Source organism: Rhea americana, unplaced genomic scaffold (genome assembly GCF_003343005.1).
Source record: "Rhea americana isolate MKP2758 unplaced genomic scaffold, rheAme1 scaffold_79, whole genome shotgun sequence".
Lineage (NCBI taxonomy): Eukaryota > Metazoa > Chordata > Aves > Rheiformes > Rheidae > Rhea > Rhea americana.
The window spans coordinates 1,938,359-1,962,337 of NW_028186967.1; the positions used below are offsets into that span (position 1 = coordinate 1,938,359).

General features: G+C 39.1%; 1 protein-coding gene across 1 annotated transcript in view; it reads left to right on the forward strand.

Annotated features, from left to right (window-relative positions):
• Positions 1–23,979, forward strand: part of MYBPC1 (myosin binding protein C1) — a 48,556-nt gene that overhangs the window by 17,884 nt on the left and 6,693 nt on the right. Inside the window, exons 11-27 of the mRNA XM_085322610.1 lie at positions 145–269; positions 1,190–1,295; positions 1,593–1,759; positions 3,442–3,604; positions 5,697–5,803; positions 7,010–7,143; positions 8,335–8,491; positions 10,107–10,211; positions 10,901–11,089; positions 12,131–12,265; positions 15,830–15,898; positions 16,092–16,127; positions 17,031–17,198; positions 17,717–17,805; positions 18,997–19,192; positions 19,900–20,039; positions 22,208–22,367. Coding sequence (XP_085178736.1) covers positions 145–269; positions 1,190–1,295; positions 1,593–1,759; positions 3,442–3,604; positions 5,697–5,803; positions 7,010–7,143; positions 8,335–8,491; positions 10,107–10,211; positions 10,901–11,089; positions 12,131–12,265; positions 15,830–15,898; positions 16,092–16,127; positions 17,031–17,198; positions 17,717–17,805; positions 18,997–19,192; positions 19,900–20,039; positions 22,208–22,367 — 2,246 coding nt within the window. The remainder of the gene's footprint in view (positions 1–144; positions 270–1,189; positions 1,296–1,592; positions 1,760–3,441; positions 3,605–5,696; positions 5,804–7,009; positions 7,144–8,334; positions 8,492–10,106; positions 10,212–10,900; positions 11,090–12,130; positions 12,266–15,829; positions 15,899–16,091; positions 16,128–17,030; positions 17,199–17,716; positions 17,806–18,996; positions 19,193–19,899; positions 20,040–22,207; positions 22,368–23,979) is intronic.

Sequence of the window (23,979 nt, forward strand, 5' to 3'; positions counted from 1 at the left end):
TCCTGGAAATTGCTCCCAGAATAACTTTTCCAGTTCTAYGTACACACAGGATTTTCACCTGTAATAACCTCCAGTGCATTTTCTAGATAAAACCAAAGATGTCCAACAGTTTTGCTAGTCTTTGCTCTGTTCCTGTTTCAACAGATACATTTTTGAGCACAAAGGTAACCAGCGGATTTTATTCATCAATAACTGTACACTGACAGATGACGCTCGCTATTACGTAACAGCTGGTGATGAAAAATGCTCCACAGAACTGTTTGTGAGAGGTAATTGCATCTGCTTGCTCTTATTTCATAGTGTCTCGTAGTATGAGTTGGAGTGGTTTCATTGACTGTAACAGGTATTAATAAGGAGGATCTGGCTCAGTATATATTTGTACTTGTACTAAGATCCCTTATGAGCACTCTGTATGTATTTCTGTGATTCTTGACTATTTTTTCTTTGTCCCATGTTTAGCAATTTAGTGATAATTCTGAAATGGGGATATGGTTGATTTGTACTGTGCCTTGGGATCTGGTCTGTGGACCCCTTCATAGTTTCAAGTCATTTTGGAGACTTGCTCATCATAGTATTGGTTTTTCCAGCACATGGGATACCTGATAACACTGATTACTCTTGATCCAACTGACCTGTTTCAAGTACGCTCAGACCAGTCTTTCTGTTGTTACTTTTAACTCCATCTGTTCAAATTTAAGGGAAGACTCTATCAAAAGCCAGGGATGGGTAGCCAATTCTTTATTCTCTTTGCTCCCACAGTGCGGGCAGCCTTATTGATAACCTTAATGGTGTCACTCACACCTTCACCACAAACTTGAGTTTAAAGGGACCTTTTCATTAGAGGTCCTTTAGAAAATGACTAGGCAATCTCTGTGCTCGAGAAAACAAAACTTACAGTGAAATAAAAAGACATCAGGTATTTTAGGAAGCTATTTACAATGATGAATACAATTGCATCTATGACGTGTAAGAGTTGTATGATCTCTTGCTACTAAATAAACTTTTTAATTACCATTTCCTACTGGCCCCTTAGCAGGCAACCTGCTCTCTGATTCCCAGTAGGAAAAACTGCACTGAAAATGACATTAGAATTTTGAAGTAGTATCAACTTCTACAGGACGCTTTTGAAAATCTCTTTCACTTAGCCTTCTCTCTCAAARTATCAAACTGTAATTTTCTCTTGCCAAAGATCCTCCAATTTTGGTGACCAAAGGCCTTGAGGATACCAAAACCTATATCGGTGAACGAGTAGAACTGAGCTGTGAAGTGTCTGAGGATGATGCAAATGTGAAATGGTAAGCTACATTTTGAATAGATATTGTTCTCAACAAGAATAAAACCCCAAATAGTTCAACTGCAGGAAAAAATGCAGACATCTTTTTCTATACTAGTAAAGATGAAATTTATTCAGAAAATGGTATCTAAAAATGCAGCAACAGCAAAAATCTGCTTATACATTCATGGTTTAGTTCATTTTACCTTTTCTTTTGCCTTAAGTCTTAATAAAATCTTCTCTGGAAGCTTCAGTCCATAGGAGTGTTATGCACTCAGGATTTTTATTGAAAAAATAATCATTCTTTGTTTTCTGTTAGGTTTAAGAATGGTGTGGAAATCACCAATGAACCTAAATCTCGATATCGAATCAAGGTTGAGGGTAAAAAGCACACTTTGATCATAGAAGAAGCTGCAAAGAATGACAACGCAACTTACTCAGTAATGACAACTGGAGGCCAATCAGAGGCTAAGCTTTCTGTTGATTGTACGTATAATTCCTCTTCTTCTTGAATTTGTATGTCATAATCTACTAGTCTGTAAACATAACTAGCTTGCTTGCCTTTTTGGGGGAGTTAAAGGCAGACTTATCTCCAATATAGATTTCTTTGTCGCAGAACTCCAGGATAAATGACTTTTCTTCAGGCACTGTTTGCATTAATAGACAATGATCTATTTGTTGAAAACTCTCTGTCACTGTTAAGACGGAAAACAAAGTTATCCGTCCAAAATTATGATGAGTCAATGAAGYAAACTTTTCAATTGAATTATCTGGTCTTCTTGAACACTTCTACTTTTTCATAGAAAAGCAAAAACCAAGGATTTTTAGCCAAAATTAGAAAAAAAATGAGGGGAAAGAAAGAACATGCTACGGTTAGGCTCCAAGTACTGTTGAGAGGCACCAACTCCACCTGACCTGAACCCATAGGCACAAAATTATGACTATGTAGCTCCCTCATTATTATTTGTACAATATCTCTGTTAAAATGCCTGTGKTTTTTTAGCAAAATGTTTGCATCCTTATAATCTCCTGCCACTTCACATTTAGGCAGACTGGAATGTATTATAATATTCCCCTGTTCGTTTTGCAAGTACAGGTATGTATACTACTAGAATTGGCCTTGCCTGTATAGGGGAGCCAGATAGCTTCTGAGAACACGTTTAGCTACGGTAAATTTGTGTCTACATCGTGAACTTATTAGGTTTTTTTAAAATATTTCTGACACTTTTGACTATTTTATACAAATTGGCATGCTAAGCCCAATTAATTCATTTGGTTATCAAGCTGGAAATGATTGTCCAAGGCTATTAGACTCCATCATCTTTCCTGCCACAATTCAGGGTCCTCTGGGAATTTTCCACAGTCAGGGGTATTTACTGCATACATACRTATGTACATACCATACATACTGGTACCATATATGTAGCCTGGACTCCAGTGTAGAGTATCTGATCTTCCAGAAAGTAAAAGTGCCCCAGTTCTTAGACTTAATTTTTACAAAAGCTAGTAATATCCCTGGGTAATTATAGAGTGAGTTAAGGCATTTTAGCAAATGTGAAAACAAGTAGTCTATGAAGTAATTTGACTACTCAGCAGGCCTTTGATGAGTCTGGCAAAATAGGATCAGAACTGCAGTCCATTTTCCTGATGATCTATTTTGGTAAGTCAAGTCATCATTTYCTGTTAGTTTGGAGAACTCTGTGAACAGTTAGATCACTGTCAGATAACAGGAAAAGTGGGTAGGAACCCCTTCAAGCTCATCAGTCCTGGGACCCAGATCTTTCTCTCACTGTGCTTTGTGGGAATACAGACACTCTACCTCAAGCACCTAAATGCAAGAGATGGAAAAGAATTCAGATACGCTTCTGGCCTTAGTTTTTCCACTGGCTATATCCATGGGGATTCCTCAGTCTGGGCATGGGTATTTCGGATCACCTTTTTAAGGCAGTAGGCTATAGGGAAATTAAACATGAAAAGAGGTTTACTTGAGGTTTACTTACATGTACATATTATTGGTATTTGGACTTGGGAGTTTTATTTATTAATATATATGTTGGAGGCATTTTTCCGATTTGCAGACTACTGTGATTGCTGGTAGCAGCTCTGGGATAGAATCATACACTATTGTTTTATACTAGCATTAATATCTATGCTTCTGTTTTCCTAAGTGAGACCACTGAAGATATCACTTGCATTAGAAGACCAGACTGTGAGGCTTGGACAGGAAATTCACCTGAAGTGTGAGATATCTGAGAATGTGGAAGGGAAATGGTACAAAAACGGGCAACTGGTTGAAGCTAGTGACCGCGTAAAGATTTATCACAAAGGAAGGTAAGCATGTTCAGTATTGACTTAACTTTTAATGCAGTGACGTTGTAAAGAAGAGTCAGTGTGAGTTATTTCACTGAGATTTATTCAGTTCTCACACTTATTCTCTGYTCTTCAAACATTTTCATATTTATCATTAAAAAGGCCACATTTCCTTGCTCCCTTTCAGCTTGTGTCATTTGGCTGTAGAGGGTAACAATCAAATTTCTTTATTCATCTACATTCCAGATATTCACTTTTCTTGACATCACTGYTGCTGTTAGCATGGAACATTAGGTAGCAAGGCCAAAATCATTATTAGACARTATTAAAAATATATAGCTTAAAAATGTCTGTTTATCTGATAGTTTTTGTTCATRTCAACCCAGACTTCATACCTCTACTCATGGAAACTATGTAGTGGTATCAGGTCCCTTTGCGCTTACAATCTGTCCTTTTCTGTGGAAGGTTTGTCAGTTTTAAAAATAAATAAATAAAAGGTCCTATCATAGAATCATAGAATCAGTAAGGTTGRAAGGGACCTCCGGAGATCATCCGGTCCAACCTCCCTGCTCAGCAGGGTCACATAGAGCATGTTAGACAGGGTTGCATCCAGGCGGGCCTTGAAGATCTCCAGAGAAGGAGACTCCACAACCTCTGGGCAACCTGTTCCAGTGCTCCATCACTCTCACAGTGAAGAAATTCCCCTTCACGTTCAGGCAGAACTTCCTGTGGTTCAATTTCTGCCCATTGCCTCTTGTCCTGTCACACGGGACAACTGAAAAGAGTTTGTCCCCGTCCCCTTGACAGCCTCCCTTCGGGTACTTATACACACTGATAAGATCCCCCCTCAGTCTTCTCTTCCCCAGGCTGAAGAGGTCCAGCTCTTGCAGCCGTTCCTCATAGGGCAGATGCTCCAACCCTCTGATCATCTTTGTAGCCCTATGCTGGACTCGATCTCCAGTAGCTCCATGTCTCTCTTGTCCTGGGGAGCCCAGAACTGGATGCAGTACTCAAGATGAGGCCTCCCCAGGGCTGAGTAGAGGGGCAGGATCACCTCCCTTGACCTGCTGGCAACAGTCTTCCTAATGCACCCCAGGAGACCATTGGTTTTCTTGGCCACAAGGGCACATTGCTGGCTCATGGTCAATTTGTCATCCACCAGCACTCCCAGGTCCTTCTCTGCAGAGCTGCTCTCCRGCAGGTCAGCCCCCAGCTTSTACTGGTGCCTAGGGTTATTTTTCCCTGGGTACAGGACCCTGCACTTGCCCTTGTTGAACCTCATGAGGTTCYTCTCCACCCAACTCTCCAGCCTGTCTTTAAGTACAGCCTGTGCACTTCAGCATAGCACTGACAGCTCATAAAACTGGGTGYTGTGCTTGTGAAGATGCTCCTGAGCTGGCTATAAAGTGATCGTATTCACCCTATGACACTTCCTAAGTCCCAGTAATTGGGCACTCTGGGCACAAGAGCCAGCTGTACAATGTGGCCCCTTGTACCGACATAGGGCAAAGCAACTCTCACATCCCTTGCAGGACCACAGAGTGGTGTGAGGAGAGGGGAGCCTGAAAGAAGCTTAGCCTGAGAACAAAAACATCATTGTATTCCTGGAAGATTCAGTTAGGGAGYGAGAACATCATATGCTTTATTCACCCCTTTCTTTATTCTGGCAAACAAACAGTAGATTGGATCCTGCAGTGAAGATGCAGTCAGCAGAGAAGGACAGACAAAAATTAGACCATTCTCACAAAGGTATCAYCTAAAGATTTCTTCGTGGACAATCTAATTACTATCTAATGGCAGTAGCACAGCATTCATGTATCAAAGAGATTACAGYCCTGTATTATTTTCCATTTCAGTGTTCAAATATTAAAATGGGTTACATAATTTGACAGTCTTTTCAATAATATAAGGTACAAACCTCAAGGTATTTAATCAGCTAAAATACCACTAAACAGACAGCAAAAGTTTTTTTAAAAAAAAAATCAGCAATCTTACACACTAGTACAAATCTGGTGAACTTTTATCCTCAAAGATTTTTCCTTATAGCCTCAAGGTCTCATCTTTAAGTCTTCAAAGCATAATTGACATGGATTTCTTTCTCAATTTTTCACAGAATCCACAGATTTATTATAGCAAGCTCTGTTGTTGATGATGAGGGTGAATATATGTTTGTACCAGATGCCTATAATATTAATATTCCRTGCAAAGTACATGTTGTAGGTAAGTACACGCACAGCAAGTTATAACGTTTTCTTTCTCTGTGGAAAGTAGAAACAGTGTGAAATATCCTGGATTTCAATCCATCTCTTTCCTCAGAACGGGTCCCTGTCACAAAGGACAGATCTGCTTTCTTGGCAAAGTGCAAGCTGGYTGGAGAGCTCTGCTTGAGTTTAGGATCCGGTCACGATTTGCAAGCCTGTTCCTAAACCCCCAGGGAAGGTTTTGCAAGGATGAATTCTTAAACATAAACCAGTATTAAGAGTTTGCATAAAATAGCTGTTGCTCTCCTCTCTTCAGAAATAGTATTGTGTTCTTGAAGAGTTGGCTTGCAGACATTTCCCCCCAAAAAATAGTAAAAGAAGTCAGGTAACTACATACTGTCTTACACCCCAAATACCTTAGACAGTATCTAGATGGTTAAATGCTTCTGACCAACTTTTATTCAATCAGCGAAAGAGAAGGTTTGTTAATGAGCTCAATCATTCAAACAAAAATAAAACAAGCCAGTGACTTTTCACACAACAATAACCCATTGGCTAAATTCAAACTTTAAAAGCAGCCACTGAAATTTAGGACAGTGAAGTCTAAAGAAGAGCAATATAGATGACCTAAGGGTTAGGAGATACGGTCTGTAATTGAGGCTGAAAGACRTGGGATACCCATGTTAGAAATAAGATTGGCTAGGGTTGGGGAGAATGGAGAAGGGGAGCTGGAGTACTGGAGCATACTAGAGMCATAATCTTCTAACGTGAAAAAAATTGTAAGAGGCTGGTCATCAGTTTTCTCCATATCCATGGAGTAAAAGACATGATCATTTATTTTTCAGAGAAAAGATTTGGATTAAAAAAGGATAAATAGTGATACCTCCAGTTATCATAGAGTCCCTTCATAGGAAGCCACTTAGAAGAAATCTAAATACATGTAATTCTGTCTCAGAGCAGAAAGATGGATTATTTTTGTTTTGTGGTCCTACCAGCCCAAAATTTATGCAGCGYTCTGATTCATTTTTCATCAAAAAAGTGTTTTCTTCAAAAAGCTTATCTTTGCAAATTTTCTTCCAAACAGAAGAACAGTTGACTAAAAATGCCCTGAAAATTCAAAACTTTGGAAAAGCTTGCTCCTCTACATATCGCAGATCTGCTCTCAGGTCACTGAACTCTCAGAGTGGCAGCCCTATGACAAATTYGATAATCTCTCCATTTTCAGATCCTCCTAGACTACACCTGGATGGTCTTGGGGAAGATAACACTGTGACAGTAGTGGCAGGAAGCAAACTGCGACTTGAGATCCCCATTACTGGCGAGCCAACGCCAAAAGTCATGTGGAGTAAAGGAGACAAGGTACATTGTTATCGTGTGTATGTTTTGTTAGTTTGACAAGAGGCCTTTTCCTTCAAAAAAATAACCATTATCCTGCTGAAGCCATCAATTTTAATGGCAGCGTATAACAAGGAAATACATTTTATGTCAAAAGCTCCTCTCAGTTAAAAATGAAAGGTAAAATTGATATGTATCTTTTAGATCTTTTTGAGGAAAAGTTGAAATTCTGAAGGAAAAAAATGGTCTGCTATAAATAAATTTTAAAGGAGAAAGATGTATGAGATGCAGAAAACACCTAATGAAAATCTACCAAATGGTTACTTATTGTGTATGTACTGCACAGAAGGGCTCCTTGGTTTTGACAAAAAGCCACAGTATGGCCTAGTTTTGGAGAATGGCTGATAAATTCTGATGGAAGGTCATGGCTGGAACGAAGCACAATAGGCCAGGTGTGCATCTTCTAGCATCGTAGTGCAAAGCTTCACACAGACCAATCTCTATCTGTGTAATAATAAATAATATACTATTATTATATAATTATATAATAGATAATATAATAATACCAAAATCCCAAAACTTACCTTTTCAGTATGCTACGTGGAAATTGGAACACGCTGTTCTTGTTGGATTCATCACACCTATCTAGTCAAGCCTGTGACTAGTATTTTTCAAATATTAACAGTAGTATCAGCACTAGGGCTTGTCCAAATTAGGAATTATTCTAGGAGAGCTCTTACTCCAAAGTACATATGGTAATTTGAAAWCAGTCAGGACAAGCTACTGAGCTTTACAATCACTCCAGCCTGCAAATGAATTGTATTTCAACCTGTAAGGCTCTTGGGAGAATCTAGGACTTCCAGAGAAAGCTGAGAAAACAGTATAGTCTTCATTGAATTAACAACAGATAGTGTTGATCAAAGCATGTTCTTACTCACATGACAAGAAATGGTCACATAGTGTCTCTTGCTTTCAGATACAAGGGCAGAATTGAGTACTAAACCGTTATAGTACTTTATATACTTGTCCCTCAGTTCTTTTGTCATTTTTGTGATGATCAAGTGCTTGGAATTCTCAGCTTTCATGCAGTTTTCTCACAGTTGCTTTATTCATTTTTCAGAAGTGTCCTGTATTGCATTTAGATTTTAATTTTTGTCCATTTTGAGTCCCAAATCAGAAAAGATGACTTTTCCCTCTGATTACTTTGATTTCTAGTGGATCACAGACAGTGGAAGAATACGGGCAGAAACATATCCAGATAGCAGCTGTTTGGTCATTGATACAGCTGAGAGGGAGGATTCAGGCCCTTTCAGAATAACATTAAAGAATGAGGCTGGAGAGGACACAGCTCTAATCAACATCAAAGTGGTTGGTAAGTCATATGGGACAGTGCACCAAGGTGATGTCTTTTATCACAGCTCTTTTCAATATATGCTCCTTGAAGAACACTGCTTTTTCTGCCCCCAAACTAGGGCCCAATTCTTCTTCCTACAGCTGAAGAGCCTCTTCTGTAGATGTTGTACTCCCTAGCTATCTAGCTGTTGTAGGTTSTCAGAAACCTTCCATTTCCCTGTTTTTCCTCATTTTCAGATGCAGAATTGAGGTGGAAGGATAGTAAGATCCAGAGCTACTAAAGGGCACCTAGGATGGGAATTAACTAGGAGTTAATTATTACCCTGCTGCCACCTCATGCTGCAGGGGCCAGGGTTTTGTAACTGCCTCAGGCTGATGCTGACATTCTCTGCTCTCCAGGTGGCTATGGGCCATGTATTAGCTCATGCCCTCAAGTGCCTCTCAAGTATCTTGACTGTGCTCAAGAGTTTGGCAGTTATCCCTTACTAACCTCCTGCCAGGATCTACAAAGACCTTCTTTCTCTCTCTCCCTCTCTCTCCTCACAAGGAACTCCTAGATTACATCTGCCAAATCAGTATCCATATGAAATAACACAACAACTGCTTATTAAAAAAAAAAGAGAGAGAGAGAGTGAGGACTGCCGCTGACATTACCGCTGGGCAGTAGCTTGTTGGACTTAGTCTAGATGGGGAAATTGAAGTTCAATTTCTTTCTCAGCCTGAAGAACTACCTCCCACCCATTAAAGTGCCTTAAATATCAGGCTAAAAAGCTCTGCAGTCCTACCACTGAAACCAGCAGCTGTGCAAAGAATTTGAGACGCACTGAGAGATACAGTGTGAGGCTAGGGAAAGCTCTCTGTCTTAGAGAATTAGTTACAATGAATTCAGTGTACAAGGAGGACTTCTCTGCATTATTAAGGTGCTTATTCTAGAAAACAGTAATTTAGAACTTTAAAAAAGTCTATGACGTTTTGCTCTTGTTTGTCCATTGGCTAGTGCACATAGCTCGCTGTGTGCATAGCCTTTGTGTGACCCTTTCTAGGACATATCGTTTCCCTTACGCACTATAGAGAAAGCGTCAATTGTCACAGGGTTACAGGTTTTTGATGGGAATGATGTATCCATTAGTAAAATGATAGATATGACAACAGAAAACCTTTAAATGCCCATGGCTCTGTGCAAGACTGTACCCAAGTTACTCACATAAAGCCACAGTAGAAGGACAAGCAAAGTATGTCCTCTCAAATCTTAAGGACACTAAGCTGCACRCTGGAACATCTTTCCTGCCTGTGAATTTGGTACAAAAAGGTTGAGTATGTTCACAGTAGCCATGTCTTTTACCTACTGATCTGAATATCGTAGCTTACATTTTAGGGATGAATTTTTCTTTCCCTGGTACTCTTTCTCATCTATGTACTTGGCCCCCATTCATTCATACTCACCATTTCTTGTCGTCCAAAGCTTACTTTTGTGCCTGCTCATACATTTTCTATTTCAATGTACCCTGCTGCACTTTAAAAATTATCCAGATTTGTTTCTTGCTCGRCATTTTCTATTTCAGCCTAGGGGAAAAAAAAAAAAGATGAAAGATTCAATTTTTTTATTTTTATTCTGTTTTTTTTATTTACAACAGATGTCCCTGACCCTCCTCAGGCACCAAATGTGACTGAGGTGGGTGAAGACTGGTGTGTTATGACCTGGGAACCTCCAGCAAATGACGGTGGATCACCTATCTTAGGTAGATGCTTTTCTTTCTTTCTTTTTTTTTTTTTTGAGGGGTGACGTTCTCAGACAAAAAAAGACAAAAAAGCTCCGGAAAAAAAATCTCTGACAAAAATAAAGGACTCCATACTATCAAAGTTTAGCTCAGGCTCTGGAGAATTCCACTCTGAGTAGTCAGCTGCAAAAATGTTATTTCTGATCTTGGATGTTATCAGATATCTTGTTTTCTGATGCTTTGAGATTTGCCATTTTGTATGTTGCCACAGTATCATTCTCCCTGTGGGATGGACTTTGAAAGATAGTCTCTGCATTATTGGTTTATAATACCAAACTTCAATCAATTGTTTTGAATGTCAGCAGGGTTTTTGGAAACATTTTATTGAGCTGATGAATATCTTCCCATACACTAAAAAAAAAAGAGTAAAGTCAGAGTGGCCCAGAAGCCAGTAAAATTAAACACAGCAGTGTTGTATGTCAGGCCTGAAAAAAGATTGTATGCAGCCATGAAAGCCTAACAGATGCCTTTCAGATAGTTTGCAATGGGAAAAATGAAACAATAAACCAATAAACCCTAAGCCACTCTAAGACTAGAAGGGGTTACTGAGTTGCAACTAGAAAAAGGGCTATTGGACCATCAAAAAATAGACCACTCATCAGTGAGTCCTATGCCACCAGTTACTATACTACTATCTTTTTGGTCAATAGGATATTTCATTGAAAGGAAAAAGAAACAAAGCTCCAGGTGGATGAGGCTGAATTTTGAACTGTGTAAAGAAACAACTTTTGAGCCAAAGAAGATGATTGAAGGTGTTGCCTATGAGGTCCGTGTATTTGCTGTTAATGCAATAGGAATTTCCAAGCCAAGTTTGCCTTCAAAGGCCTTTGTTCCTTTAGGTAAGTAAACAAGAATATAGAGTAGCTATGCATTTAGCAAATTCTCTTTGATAAATTATTGTTGTCATTTAGTTATATGATCAGCTATGATCAATATATTTTAAAAACTATAATCATTTGACTAAGGTTTCTGTGAATCATATCTAGTTTCTGAGTCAGCAGAATCAGACTAGTGGCAATTCAGAGAACTGATAAAATTGATGAATTAAGTCTTGGTTCTTTTGTGTCTTTCTCTTGCTACAAGACAAGTAAGGCATTGGTTTATGGCCAAAATAGTCAGAAAGAATGTCCAGAAATCTAAAAGTCATCATCTTCATGCTTCATGTTATGAAAATGAGACTTTTTTTTCAAGTTTCACTACTTATGCTTTGCTGTTACATCATGCTTTGCATTGCAAAAAGGTGCACATGTTCACAAATAATCCATACATTTCTATTCCTGTTATTATTTGTGCTTTAAATTACGTAAAATTAAATGTAACAACGAGTAGGGCTTGTCATCGGCCTAAYGACAGCATAATCTGAGGGGTTTTCCATATAAAGAAACAGATTTTCAAACTACTGTGACAACCACAGGTCCCTGTAAAGAAATGATGCCTTCTTCTGTAGGCTGGTAGGAGCTTCTGCCTTGCTCAGAGGACCCCCATGATGCAGAAGAGCAGGAAGGAGAAGGCTTTCTCACTACAGTGTGCTCTCCTCTTGTGACAAAATATACACTGTTGTAAGATATGTTGCTCAAATCTTTCCTACTATAGCTTTCACTGCTCTTTCTCCTTCTCAGTCTGTAGCAGAAGGAGTCTGACTTTCTAGGATAGGCTGTGAACAGGTACTGAATGAAGTRCCTTCTTTTCCTAATTTGTCTTGGGAACAAACTAGGTTGGTTTGGGAAAGAAAAGTCAGGATGAACGGAAACGTCAGCCAGGCAGGGATTAGCCTGTTCCCTGCCAGTTCGATGATGCCAAACTAGAATAATACATCATAAATGCAAAACTTTCATAGTAATATAAATTTCTGCCTTGTTCTCACTACCTACTTGTTTTAGCTGTTACCAGTCCACCAACTCTCCTGGCAGTCGACGGAGTAACTGATACCTCAGTTACAATGAAGTGGAGGCCACCAGACCACATTGGAGCAGCRGGTTTAGATGGCTATGTTGTAGAATACTGCTTTGAAGGAAGTAAGTGACAATAACTCTGGTATATTACTAATAGTGAATATAGGTGAGACTTTCTCCATTATATTTTTTTCCAGGGATGTCAGGTGCTCCCACTTTAAGGCAAAGATTAACCAGTCAGGCTGCAGGATTTTGTTCAGGCTTCTCTTTAGTTTGTACTCCAGATCCTTCTTGTTACTGTAGTTTGACCCATCTTATATTTGATCTGAATTCCAAAAAACTCCCCATATAATCTGTTGTAGTGTACCAAGTACTGTGTTCATCAGTTTCCTCATCTTTGAGATAAAGTTGGGTGCCCTAAAGAGAGTAAATATGAATGGATAGACAGGTAGATGGATAGATAGAAATAATAAATGAGTAAAAATAAGATATGAATTATGTGCAGGTTGGCTGCTTTTTAGGGACAGGAGGTCCTTAGTGTGGTAATACCTTCTTTATCATATTACTAACTGGCTACTTCAAATGATATTTCACAATACTGAGGTCAGATAGGCTCCCCAATGGCTGGCAGTAGACATTATCTAGGCATGCAAAGCTCATGTCTGGATATTGAATTCCTTCAACATTTCTGGGTAGTTAGATACAGGATCTTTAACTACATCCATCTCTGACATAAAACTGTATGGAAGTGAAAAAGGTTAAAGATATGAGAGATTGAACTCATGAGAGTAAAATAGTAAGTCATAGAAAAACACAACATATATTGTACAACTAGAGGCTTTGGTGATCAAACAGCAGAAGCTTAGTATTTCCCAACAGATTTTCTTCTGACTTGACATCAAATGAGGTCTGTTTTCAAAAAATAAAATCTAGCAGCTCCTAGGTGAGTACTAAGTAGGCTGAAGTGGTATATGCAATATCCAGCCACTGTGGCTGAGTGCTGATGAGTGGGACTCCAGAAACACTGTGTTGGACGAAGGGAACTCAGCTTTGTTCAGCTCAGTCAGCTGCTGATTGTTAATCTAAGCGATGGGTTGGGTATGTTTTACAATAGGGCATTTATTACAGTGAAAGCTTTTTATGAATGCAGTCCACAGCCTGGAGACAAAGAGGTAGAGGACAGAACTTGCRATTCATGCTGTCATGTGTTTCAGATTCAGACAATCCAGGAAAACAATAGTTCACAAAAGTGTTCAGATATCACAGCAACAGTGTGCCCTCAGGTCTCACTTGGGCAAGGGGGAGAGGGAGTGAAGAACCACTGGCTTTTCTCAGGAGCACTCAGCATCTTGTAGCATTGAGTTGCGTATCTGTAAAGAACAGGAACAGACTGCAAGGAGCTCAGAGGTCTGGAGAAGATTACCTGAAGGCAGACACAGCTGGCATGGTAGGAAGGGTTTTCCTTGTATACTGGGAGGGAACCGCGGGAACATCTCAGAAAGAGTAAGCATGCAGTTTCAGATTAATATGCAGCAAGTATAGGTGACATATATTTTCCTGTTTCCACTGCAGAGATACAACTATGTACTGGCTATAGAGGGGACTGGCAATATGAGAATTGTATATTATGCTGAACGCAGTTATGAGGATGGTAGGGAAAAAAATTAACAGTATTGGGGATTAAAAAAAAAAAAGTTTCAGCACTGCAGTTACAAATCCATTGACATTAGACTATGCGATTCACTGCCAAATAAGGCAATAAGAGGGGAAATATATTTATGATAATGCAAACTATGTTATTTAAACAAATTTTCCAAAACTACCTTTTACAGTCTATCAGACAAAAGATCATTGTATATCTATTGAATGGAACAAATTCTTTACTTTTTTTCTTTTTCAAATAGGTTTAAAACATATGAAGATACAACAAAATGGCAGCCAAGCCTGTCATTTTATTGTTACCCACCTCAGTTAAAATACAATGGGTACAGTGTATTTTACCTAGCTTTTTGAGTGTTTATGTATATCTATATATGCCTCTCATATATGCATATACATCTATATATACACAATAAACATTAGTTATGTGTATATGTTATGAAAATATTTAGGAAGAAACAAGATTAAAATACCAATAAAAAGACATAGAACTTTATATAGATTTTTTTTCTATGCTCAGTCTTTTTTTTTCTTTCTTGCAATATCTCAGTGCCTCCTTTTCTCATTTTTTCTAGTGCCTGTTCTGCATCAGACTAATATTTCCTGTACTGTTTAATAATTCTTTTTAATTCCTAGGTACTTTTTATGATTATCTATGTTCATTCTGCTATTCTTTTCTTTTTAGTTCTGTGCCTATAAACCCATTTGTCTTCACCTTCACCATTCTTTCATTTTCATCACTGAGGTAGTTTTAGAGAGGGTTTTTGAGCCTTCTCTATCACAGCAATCTTTAGGAGAAATCACAAGCTGGATATAGCAAGAAGAAAATACATATAAATATAATTTAGAAGCATCATGTATGATGAATATTGGCTTGGCTTCCCCAAAATTTGTTTTGCCCTTTATTCTGTATCTCAGAGCTTGATCTACATGCAGGACTTTTGGACTTCCTCAGCTACAGTAACATCTCTGACAGCTCTGTGGGTATATTGCAGAACTGGAGTTTCATCACGAGTATCTGAAACTGGCATTACATAGGGATGACCAACATGACAGGTACAAATATAGGACTCCCTTTCCCATGGCCAGCTTAGAACATCCAGCCTGAACCTCTTGCTGTGGTGGTGAGTCAGAGTAAAGCAAACCTTGCTGACATTGGAGAAGTCGTAGTAATTTAGTAATTCTTAGTAATGTACGCTGCTGAGTGGTCCTTGTGTGACATTTCAAGGGTAATCCGATGAGCCCTAGTTTTTCCTAGGAGATTATATTTATCTGCCTTCAAAGGGCCATTGTGCCCACAGAAGCTCTGTTTTCATAGCTAGTAAATGGGCAGTTCAGAGACTCTTTTTTTGGCTGAGATCTTTGCCAGAGCATCAAACCAGGAATACGCACAGATTCTAGGATAGTATTTTTACTATCCTGAAAATTGCAGGGTCCGGGAATCCAGGGTACTGATAACTTTGACCAAGAAATAAAGGCTTTATGATTACATTGTGTCTACTCTTATTCACAGTTTCTGCCTTATTTAATTTTCTTTCTCTGATGCCTTTAGCTAAACGTATTCTATTCCTCCGTCTCCTCAATTTTTTTAAAGCCTTCTGTTTTTCTGTCTCTCTTCCTTAAAATTCTTCTCTGCGTTTCTTCTTCCCTTTATGATGTGTTTTCTTCTCCTCTTACGCTTTCACTCATCATCATTTTTGCTTCATTTCTCTGTCTTCCAAATGCTCCTTTAGTCTCTTTCTTTTCACCTTTCCAGGACTGTGATTGATCAGGCAAAACAAATCAAAACACAACAAAACCATCTCCTCTTGCTTTCTCTTTTAGCTTTCCTGTCAGCATCATGCATAACATCTCTTTGATCTAGATGCCCCCTTGCTGCCTCTTTCTTCCCTGCAAACTGCCTAAATACAGGTCCTCTAAATCCTTAAAGCCCAGCATTGATCTTTGCAGACTTACTAACAGGAAATGCTAACCCCTGACAAAATGCTCCACCTGTGTGAAAGTGGGTGTCTCTGATTAATCTTAATGATGGATTCTCACAAGGTATATCGACAGATCTGTGCGATGAAATGGTGGAGCCACCTTATAACCTGGAAGGTACGGTATTCAGCAAAGGGTATAAAACTTCCCTAATGAAAGAAAAACTCTCTTAATAAAAATAAAGATATCTTTCCAAGAGTATGATTGAATTCTAGGGACACCAGTCTACAGAATTTGCTGCCTTACATGGAAGGGGAGCAGGGGAGGGAATCAGGAAACTGAGTCAGCAACCGCAATCCACTTGTGTTAGAGACTGAAAGAAACAGCTTTAAAGAGAAACTAATTCGTAAAAATAAGACACACACTTACAAAAATGTACCACAGTGCCATGCACTAAATCTCGAGGGTGCTTTAGCTTATAACGGTGCTCTTGTCTTTTATGCCAATGTTAAGATACTATTTTTATAGGATGAGGAAGGTGTTGATACTTACTGACTTGCTACTACATAAATCTGACTCCAAATGTCAAAGTGTCAGCAGCATTAAAGTGATCTATGCTTGGTGGACAGGATGGGAAAGAAAGTATCGTTTGTAATTGGAGCTTTTCTGAATGTACTGTTACAATGACTCTATGGATTATATGCAACTGCCTAATGGTAGGATAAAAAAATCCCTGAGAAGGCTGTAATTATGGGAATGTCTTTGATACAACTTTTCTTTTAAAAGGCATTAGGCAAGATGACATGTCAGTGTGCTTTGTAAATACTCCGTGCTTCTCTCATCTCTGCACTTTGAGTGGTATTTTCAAGGGAACTCAGCACTGGTCTAACTGTGATATTATTGAAATGAATTCTCAGTCCCATTTCTTTCCAAGGAAGCTGTAAAGCAATGCTGAGTGCTTTTGGAAATCTACTCTGTGTCCCTACCCACCCCATTTTTTTATCAACTGACTTTAAAGACTAAGCAGATTTCTCTCATGTAAAATTAAAAAGTAGCCACATTCTGAAAACATTATTTATCTAAATAAGAGCATATAATTGGCTGAAATCCATTACTGTTAGAAGCATATTTCCTATGTGTGGTTAAAATGAACCAATATCATGCTGTACCTTAATTAGGAAACAAAATAGAGGGATTCTTCAGTGTATTTTCGGTTACCACTTTGTATTTTTCCTCATTGGTGCAGTGATTATATTTATAATTCCCCGCTCCTTTGCTTCACCTTCCCCTCTTCTCTTCCCTAAACTAGCGGATGAATGGATCGTGGCTAACCCAGAATTGACAGACAAAACGAAGTTTACCATCACTGGCCTGCCGACTGGCTCAAAAATCCTTGTGAGAGTAAAAGCTGTGAACGCTGCTGGTGCAAGTGAGCCTAGGTACCACCCCCAGCCTATTTTAGTCAAGGAAGTGATAGGTAAGAGCCTCTTGCTTACACTCACACACAAATGTATTCTGCTTCCGCGCTTAGTTGTTTTAAGGCTAAATCCTACTAGCTAATCCCATGATATGGCCACACAAAGACATTTTGCAGCGCCTAGAAATCATGAAACTATCTTTAAAAATATTTGGGATTCTTTTCATCATTCATTTCTGAGACTTCACCTCTCAGGTTCTGAAGCCTGAGCTCTTTCCTTGCTGCTCAGGTTTTGAAAGGCTTTTTTTTTTTTTTTTTGGCAGAACTTGATTTTCCTTTTTTAAATAGACCTAAGATTTTCACCTCTTCTTATCACCATGGCACTTGGGGTTACGAACACTGACAATGTACTGAATGTAACGTTGTGGGACATGGGAACATTTCAGATACTTCACCCACTAGTAACTTCCACGAACCACACGTTCTCATACTAATAATGACCAGCATCAGTATTGCCCCACTGGTAAAAGAAGACAAATGTCAAATACAAACTTTTTTTTTTTTTTTTTTTTTTTAAGAACCTCCGAAGATTCGTCTACCAAGACACTTAAAACAAACCTATACTCGGAGAGTTGGAGAAACTGTGAATCTCGTTATTCCTTTCCAGGTAAAAACTAAAAACACAGATAGAAAAATACTCATTCTTCTTATATTGTAACTTTTTAAACTTTTCATGTAACTTTGGTGGGCCAGTAAGTTAATTTAAGCAAGCACAGAATCACATAGGTATACATAGGCATCTGAAAGCTTTTCTTTTTTTTTTTTTTTGACTTCTGAAAAATATGATGTTAAAGAAATTAATTAACTGAGTAACTAGCACGCAGAGACTGGTTCATTATCTGTCATCCACAGGACACTTAAAATCTTCCCAGTAGACTTCACATAGGAGATAATCACTAGCATGACACAAAGGCGTTAAACTGACAGTAATTAGATACGGTGTCAAGGGTGGGATTGTAGCATTTAATCATTGCTTTGTCTTGAGGGAGCAAATGGGAGGTGCAGACTGGGCAGAGTTTCGTTGTCTCCCACAGAAACAAAGTAACTTTTAAATCCTTGGGATCACAGCTATAGCATCGCTGCTTCCAAGGACGCAGCCTAGGTTTCCCACAGCAGTGTGTTACCACTTCATTCCCCTACCTTTTACAAGAGTGAGTGCCTCTTTACTAGCAGGATCCTTATTCTTCCGAATGCAGGAATTACAGCTGAATTCATTTCTAAGTCTTCTCTGCACACACAAAAATACTGGGCATAATCTGACTTCTACAAGGTTAACAAAAGCTTAATAAAAGCTTGTTCATCAACACACCAGATATACTGCTTCTAAGAAGTTAAAACAATATTCTGTGGTTATTCTCTAAGCTAAGGAACTCAAAAATAGGGTGAAGTTAGTCTGGTCTACCTAACAGCCATTCCAAGTGCTTTCCCAACAAGAGAAGATCAGTAGAGATCCCTAGAGGTCCAAACCACTAAGGTGCCTTCCTCTTTTACTGGCAGCATAGAGAACACAGACACTTCTAGAGGGGGAATGTTGTAGSTTTTCTGATTTTTTCCCCCTCTTTTCTTTTAGAAAATTGGAAAATGCTTGTGCAATTGTAGCCTGAATTTACAAATATTTTCAGTCTGTTTCTTAAAAAATGCTGCATTTCAGGTGAATTAATGGGATTGCCTCTCAAATGCTGCATAGTTTTTAAAGCATTCCCACTGTTTCTTTCAGGATGGTTTTGATTTCCCCTTTAAGACTAACACCAATATCTCTCCCAAAATCATATATCAATTGTTTTCTGACTTCTTATAGGGAAAACCAAGGGCGAAAGTATCATGGAAGAAAAATGGTGCTCCAGTAGACAAGAACCAAATCAACATCCGCAACACTGAAAATGACACTATCATCTTTATCCGAAAGGCAGAAAGGAGCCATTCTGGAAAATATGACATGCAAGTGAAAGTAGAGAACTTGGAGGACAAAGCTACGATAGACATTCAAATTGTTGGTATGTTTTGAAAAACTGACTAATAAATACATGCCAGAGAAGCCTACTCCAGCCATTTCAAGGCTATAGGAAAACAGAGGAATCCCAAAGAGAGCATCTGTCTCTACAGTGATAACTCTGCGTATCAGAGTTTCTTGGCTAAAAAATTGTGGTTTCTAACTAGCCTCYCAGGCAATGGCATGTGCTCATCAGAAAAATGACAGTCTCTTTCAAAACTTTGTTGTTTTGCTTTTTGTGTTCTTTTTTATCCAGAATGGAAGTTTGTTCCTGTTGAGTGGGATCAATGGCCAGAAACAGTAGCAAGTTTCTCACCAGCATAAAATGGAAAAACCTAACTATTGAAAGAATATGAAAGACGGAAGGAAAGACAAGAAAACACATTTCTTTTTCTATCAATTTCTTTACACAATGTGCAAAACTGACACATTGCCTATGCAATGATTGACACTTCTTGCTCTAACAACCTATTTTCAACTGCTTACAACTTTCCCAAAATATCACATCTTTACACAATTAAAGAACGTATTATAGTTCATACCCCCCAAAGTRGTCAAGTGAAGTTTTTCAGAATTCTGGCATGCCCTAACTTTTAAAACATTTATTTTRAAGTTTTGATATTCTTTTGACATTGGGTTTGTCATATGTGTGTAAGAAAGAGAGAGAGAGAGCAAACATAGTAGATGTCAGCTGCCACGTTTTCATTACAGATCGCCCAGGCCCACCAGAGGTTGTAGTGATTGAAGATGTCTGGGGAGAGAATGTAAATCTTTCATGGAAGCCCCCAAAAGATGATGGTAATGCTGCCATTACTGGGTACACTATTCAAAAGGCAGACAAGAAGAGTATGGTAAGTAATAAGTAGATTTTTAAAAGGCTGATGTACTTACGAACTTCTTCCTTTTACATACAGAAAACCTTATTTTRCTTAAAGTAGTGTAGATGGGCAAAGCATTGACTGGTAAATGTTTGGAAAATCTRCAAAGCACATTTAAAAATCCCCTGTTTATTTTATCTAAAATCTAGAAATTGAAATGTTTTCAGACAGTGTAAAAGTGGAGGACTAAAACAAAAATATTAATTTTGAAGGCAGCAGGTTGCTGCTGGAATCAAAATACAGCGCTATTGCTTTCAGTCCTGTAATATTGCATTATGTAAGTCATATTGCCACTCCTTGCTGCACATGGGGATAATGATACATACGTAGTTTACAAAATGCTTTGAGATTTACAGATGAAAAATACGATATAAAAATGTCTATTATATTCATTAAGCAAACATCTAYCTTATACTTCCTTAAAAGACGGGAGCCAGATTCTTATCTTTAACACTAAAAATGTGAACACTGGAAATCTAAGATATTATTTTGGGAATCCAAGAGAATGTTTTTGCTCAAAAAAAGCCCTTTAATACGTTGATCTACTACAAGGTCTGATCAGTTCATTCCTCTTGTGCCTCTATTTCCCTTCCCATTCTTCATTTTTCCTTTCTCTTCGAAACATAACGTGAGATGGTCTCTATACAGTGACATTAACAAGGATATCCCCTGTCTCTAARTTATTGCTTTAAGGAGAGAGCAACAGCAGCATTGCTTGGGGTCCAAAGTGTCTGGGGTCTTTCMTGACACAGTTTTCCTATATTATCTCTAGTGTGGAATTGTGCAGCTCTGGCACAGCTGGTCTTYTGCAGAAGGTCGGTGTCCCAAAACACAGCTCCTTAAAAATAGTTCCCCAGAAATAACAAACAGGACACCCCAGATTCACTAAGGAGTGGCAGTCCATTTCTGAATATCATTATCTATATTTCTGGGACATCTAAAATAATGTGACTCTTAWGCTGAAAAAATATCAGTGCAAACTGTGGCACAGGAAACTCAACACATGTACGTCTTTAGAAAGTACATCTTTAGAAAAGCAAGAAAACTAGGTAGGGCAGAGTAAAGAAAAGCAAGAACTTTGTTGTGAACATATTGTGTTTTATATTAACTGATTTTTATCTCTGTTTACTCTTTTATCTCTGTTTACTATTAAAGTATTGGGTAATAGGATAGAACCCATGTGCCCTGTTTGAAGCGATGCCTTTCATCTAACTATGATTCTTGCAAGTGTTACGCAGATAGATGCCTGAAACAGGATGTGCTTAAACATTTAGGCCTTTCCAAGCGATGTGGGCAGTGCTGAAATCAGAGGAATTCTGAGATGACGAGGTCGCGTCCACAATCGTTTCTTCAGGGCAAGTACGAGAGATTGCCCATGCTTGTCTTTTAATTGCTTTGATGACAGATTAATATGCACTGCCCTGAATTTCTGGAGTTGCTTATTGCAAGCTCCTAGTACCTTCTATTTGCAAACTATTTCTCAGATTGTAATCACGTAAGATTTAATACTACTCTTCTCCATTTGCCTCCTTCCAGGCAGAAATTTCTGAATAACAGTCATACAGTTCTCCAACTGTCTGCTTTTGGGTCTAAAACCCACATCCCCATCTCTGTCTTTAGATTTGGCTTTCAGTTTGGAGGAATCACCTGGATAAAGTTACATTTCTCATATACACTCAACTTGTGGGAGAGGAGGCAGATTAGTGCATCAGCCTCTTGTAGTACACATTACTATATAGGGATTTGTTTTCTCCCCCAGTCTGCAGTTTTCTGACCTGCAGCGATACTCTTTCCGCCAGCAGAGTGGAATCCGAATGAGGGAGCCTGCCTTGCCTTGCACAACGCAACCTTCATAATATCAGATGTCCTGGAAAGATCCCTCCCAGCCAGCTGAGCGCGACAAAGCAGCAGGGTTCACTTTCCGTTCAGCTCGCCGCRCTCAGCGGCGAGCTGTGTGTGATACTATCACCCAGCTCAGACGGAACAATTAATTACCGTTAGCTTCGCCACGTTAGCAATCATTAACATACCCTTCAAAAGATCTCTTACTCCCACAGGCTTGATGACCCTTCCACGCAGTTAACGGACGAGATACGGGGTGCACCGGCGGGAGGCTTAGTCTCTGTGTTTGTGTGTTTCAGGAATGGTTCACGGTGATTGAGCACTACCACCGTACCAGCGCCACCATTAATGAACTTGTCATAGGAAACGAGTACTACTTCCGGATCTTCGCTGAAAACATGTGCGGCCTCAGCGAGGATGCAACAATGACCAAAGAGAGTGCTTTGATTGCCAAAGACGGTTAGCTAATTATCAATGCCTTATCGAGAGGGAAGGGGTGTCCTCAGAGTATGGAAGGTGATGAGAACTGAAGGCCATGTCTACAAACATTCACGTGCATTCCTAACCCCACGATCAGGTGCAACTAACAGCTGATAAGTCATTGTTTCATCCTGATGAACAGGATTTTTCATATTAGGACACTGCATTTTTGACTTGTCCCCCGGTCCCTAATTTTTTTTTCAAGGGTGGGACATTTTTCTCATGTTCCGTCACTTTCTATGATCTTGGATCTCATACTCCTGTCACCACCTGCAGATCTAAGTTTGGCAAGAGCTGAAAGGAAAGTTAAGAAGCTGTTCTTTTAGAAGTGGTAGGTTACTGCCTCCCAACGGAGCAAGTGCTTCTAGTCCATTTTAGGGCAGGATCCAAGAGGTAAGCTTAACTTCTGATGAGCATCATTCACAGGTGGAGCAGGATAAATGCTGAATCTCTCCTGTGTCAGGAGTCCTGACATTTCAGAAAGTTTGACTGCAGAGTGGCACTTGAAACAGAAAAAAAAAATGTTGATTGCCGCTTTATGGAAAGGAAATTCTACAAACAAGCGGTTTAAAGGAAGAAGATCAAGCCAATTCACCTCAGTTTGTCAGAAAGAAAGGAATAGATGATTGTCATGATGCAGAGGACAGRCAACATAGATAATCCACACAGAGAGGGCTCTCCTTCCTCAGAGCAGAATATCTAGAAGCCCTGGGAGGAGCAGATAAAGAAAAGTATTCCAGGCTCCCTGACATGTGATGGGGAACCAGGCAACCCTGAAATGAAATTCTCAATTCACTGCTTCTAGCAGTGGAACTTGGACACGGAGCCACTTCTTAGTTAATGCTGGAGTTTCAGGGACTTTCGGGTTCCTGTCTCCACAAYGAGCAACAAGGTAACCCTAGGGTCTCCAACATGGAAACACTTTACATTGAGAGTGTCCCTGACCCATAGCTTTAGGAAAAAAAAAAAAATCCACACAACCCACTAGATAAGCTGGTATGATCCCTCTTTCATCAAACATGCTTTCATAAATTTCATAATGCACTCTGCACCAGCAAGTTGTTTCAGACAAAATCTCCTGCCAAGCTCTACATACAAACATTGAGTGTGAAGACAATTAGTCTAAGTTCAGAGACACAGATGACAATTCCTACAGCGTATATTGGCCATAGAAAACTCCTCTTGTGATCATCAGAAAATGAGCATCCACATTAAAAGCTGAAGAACTGAAGGTGTTGGTACTAAAACCCCCTTCCACTGTTAAAAAGAAAAAACAGATTTTCCATTAGAAAARGCATTGTGAACAAGAGGTGGGCTATAGGAATTGCTTTTCATCACTCTTGTCTTCCTCYGTCATGCTAGCAAGTATCAGGCCTGTTGCACTGGAATCAGGATGAGAGCTTGGATCAGGTTTCAGTGAAGCAAAAATCTTTAATGATRCCTGTGCACAGGAATTGCACAAATGTAATCACCAGTTATGTTGGTACATAAAGCAGTGCAGATCAGAACAGACTCAGACTCTTTGTATCTTCCTAAGATGCTGAAATATTTAGCTACACTATAACACTTTTAAAAAATTTTTGTATTTTCA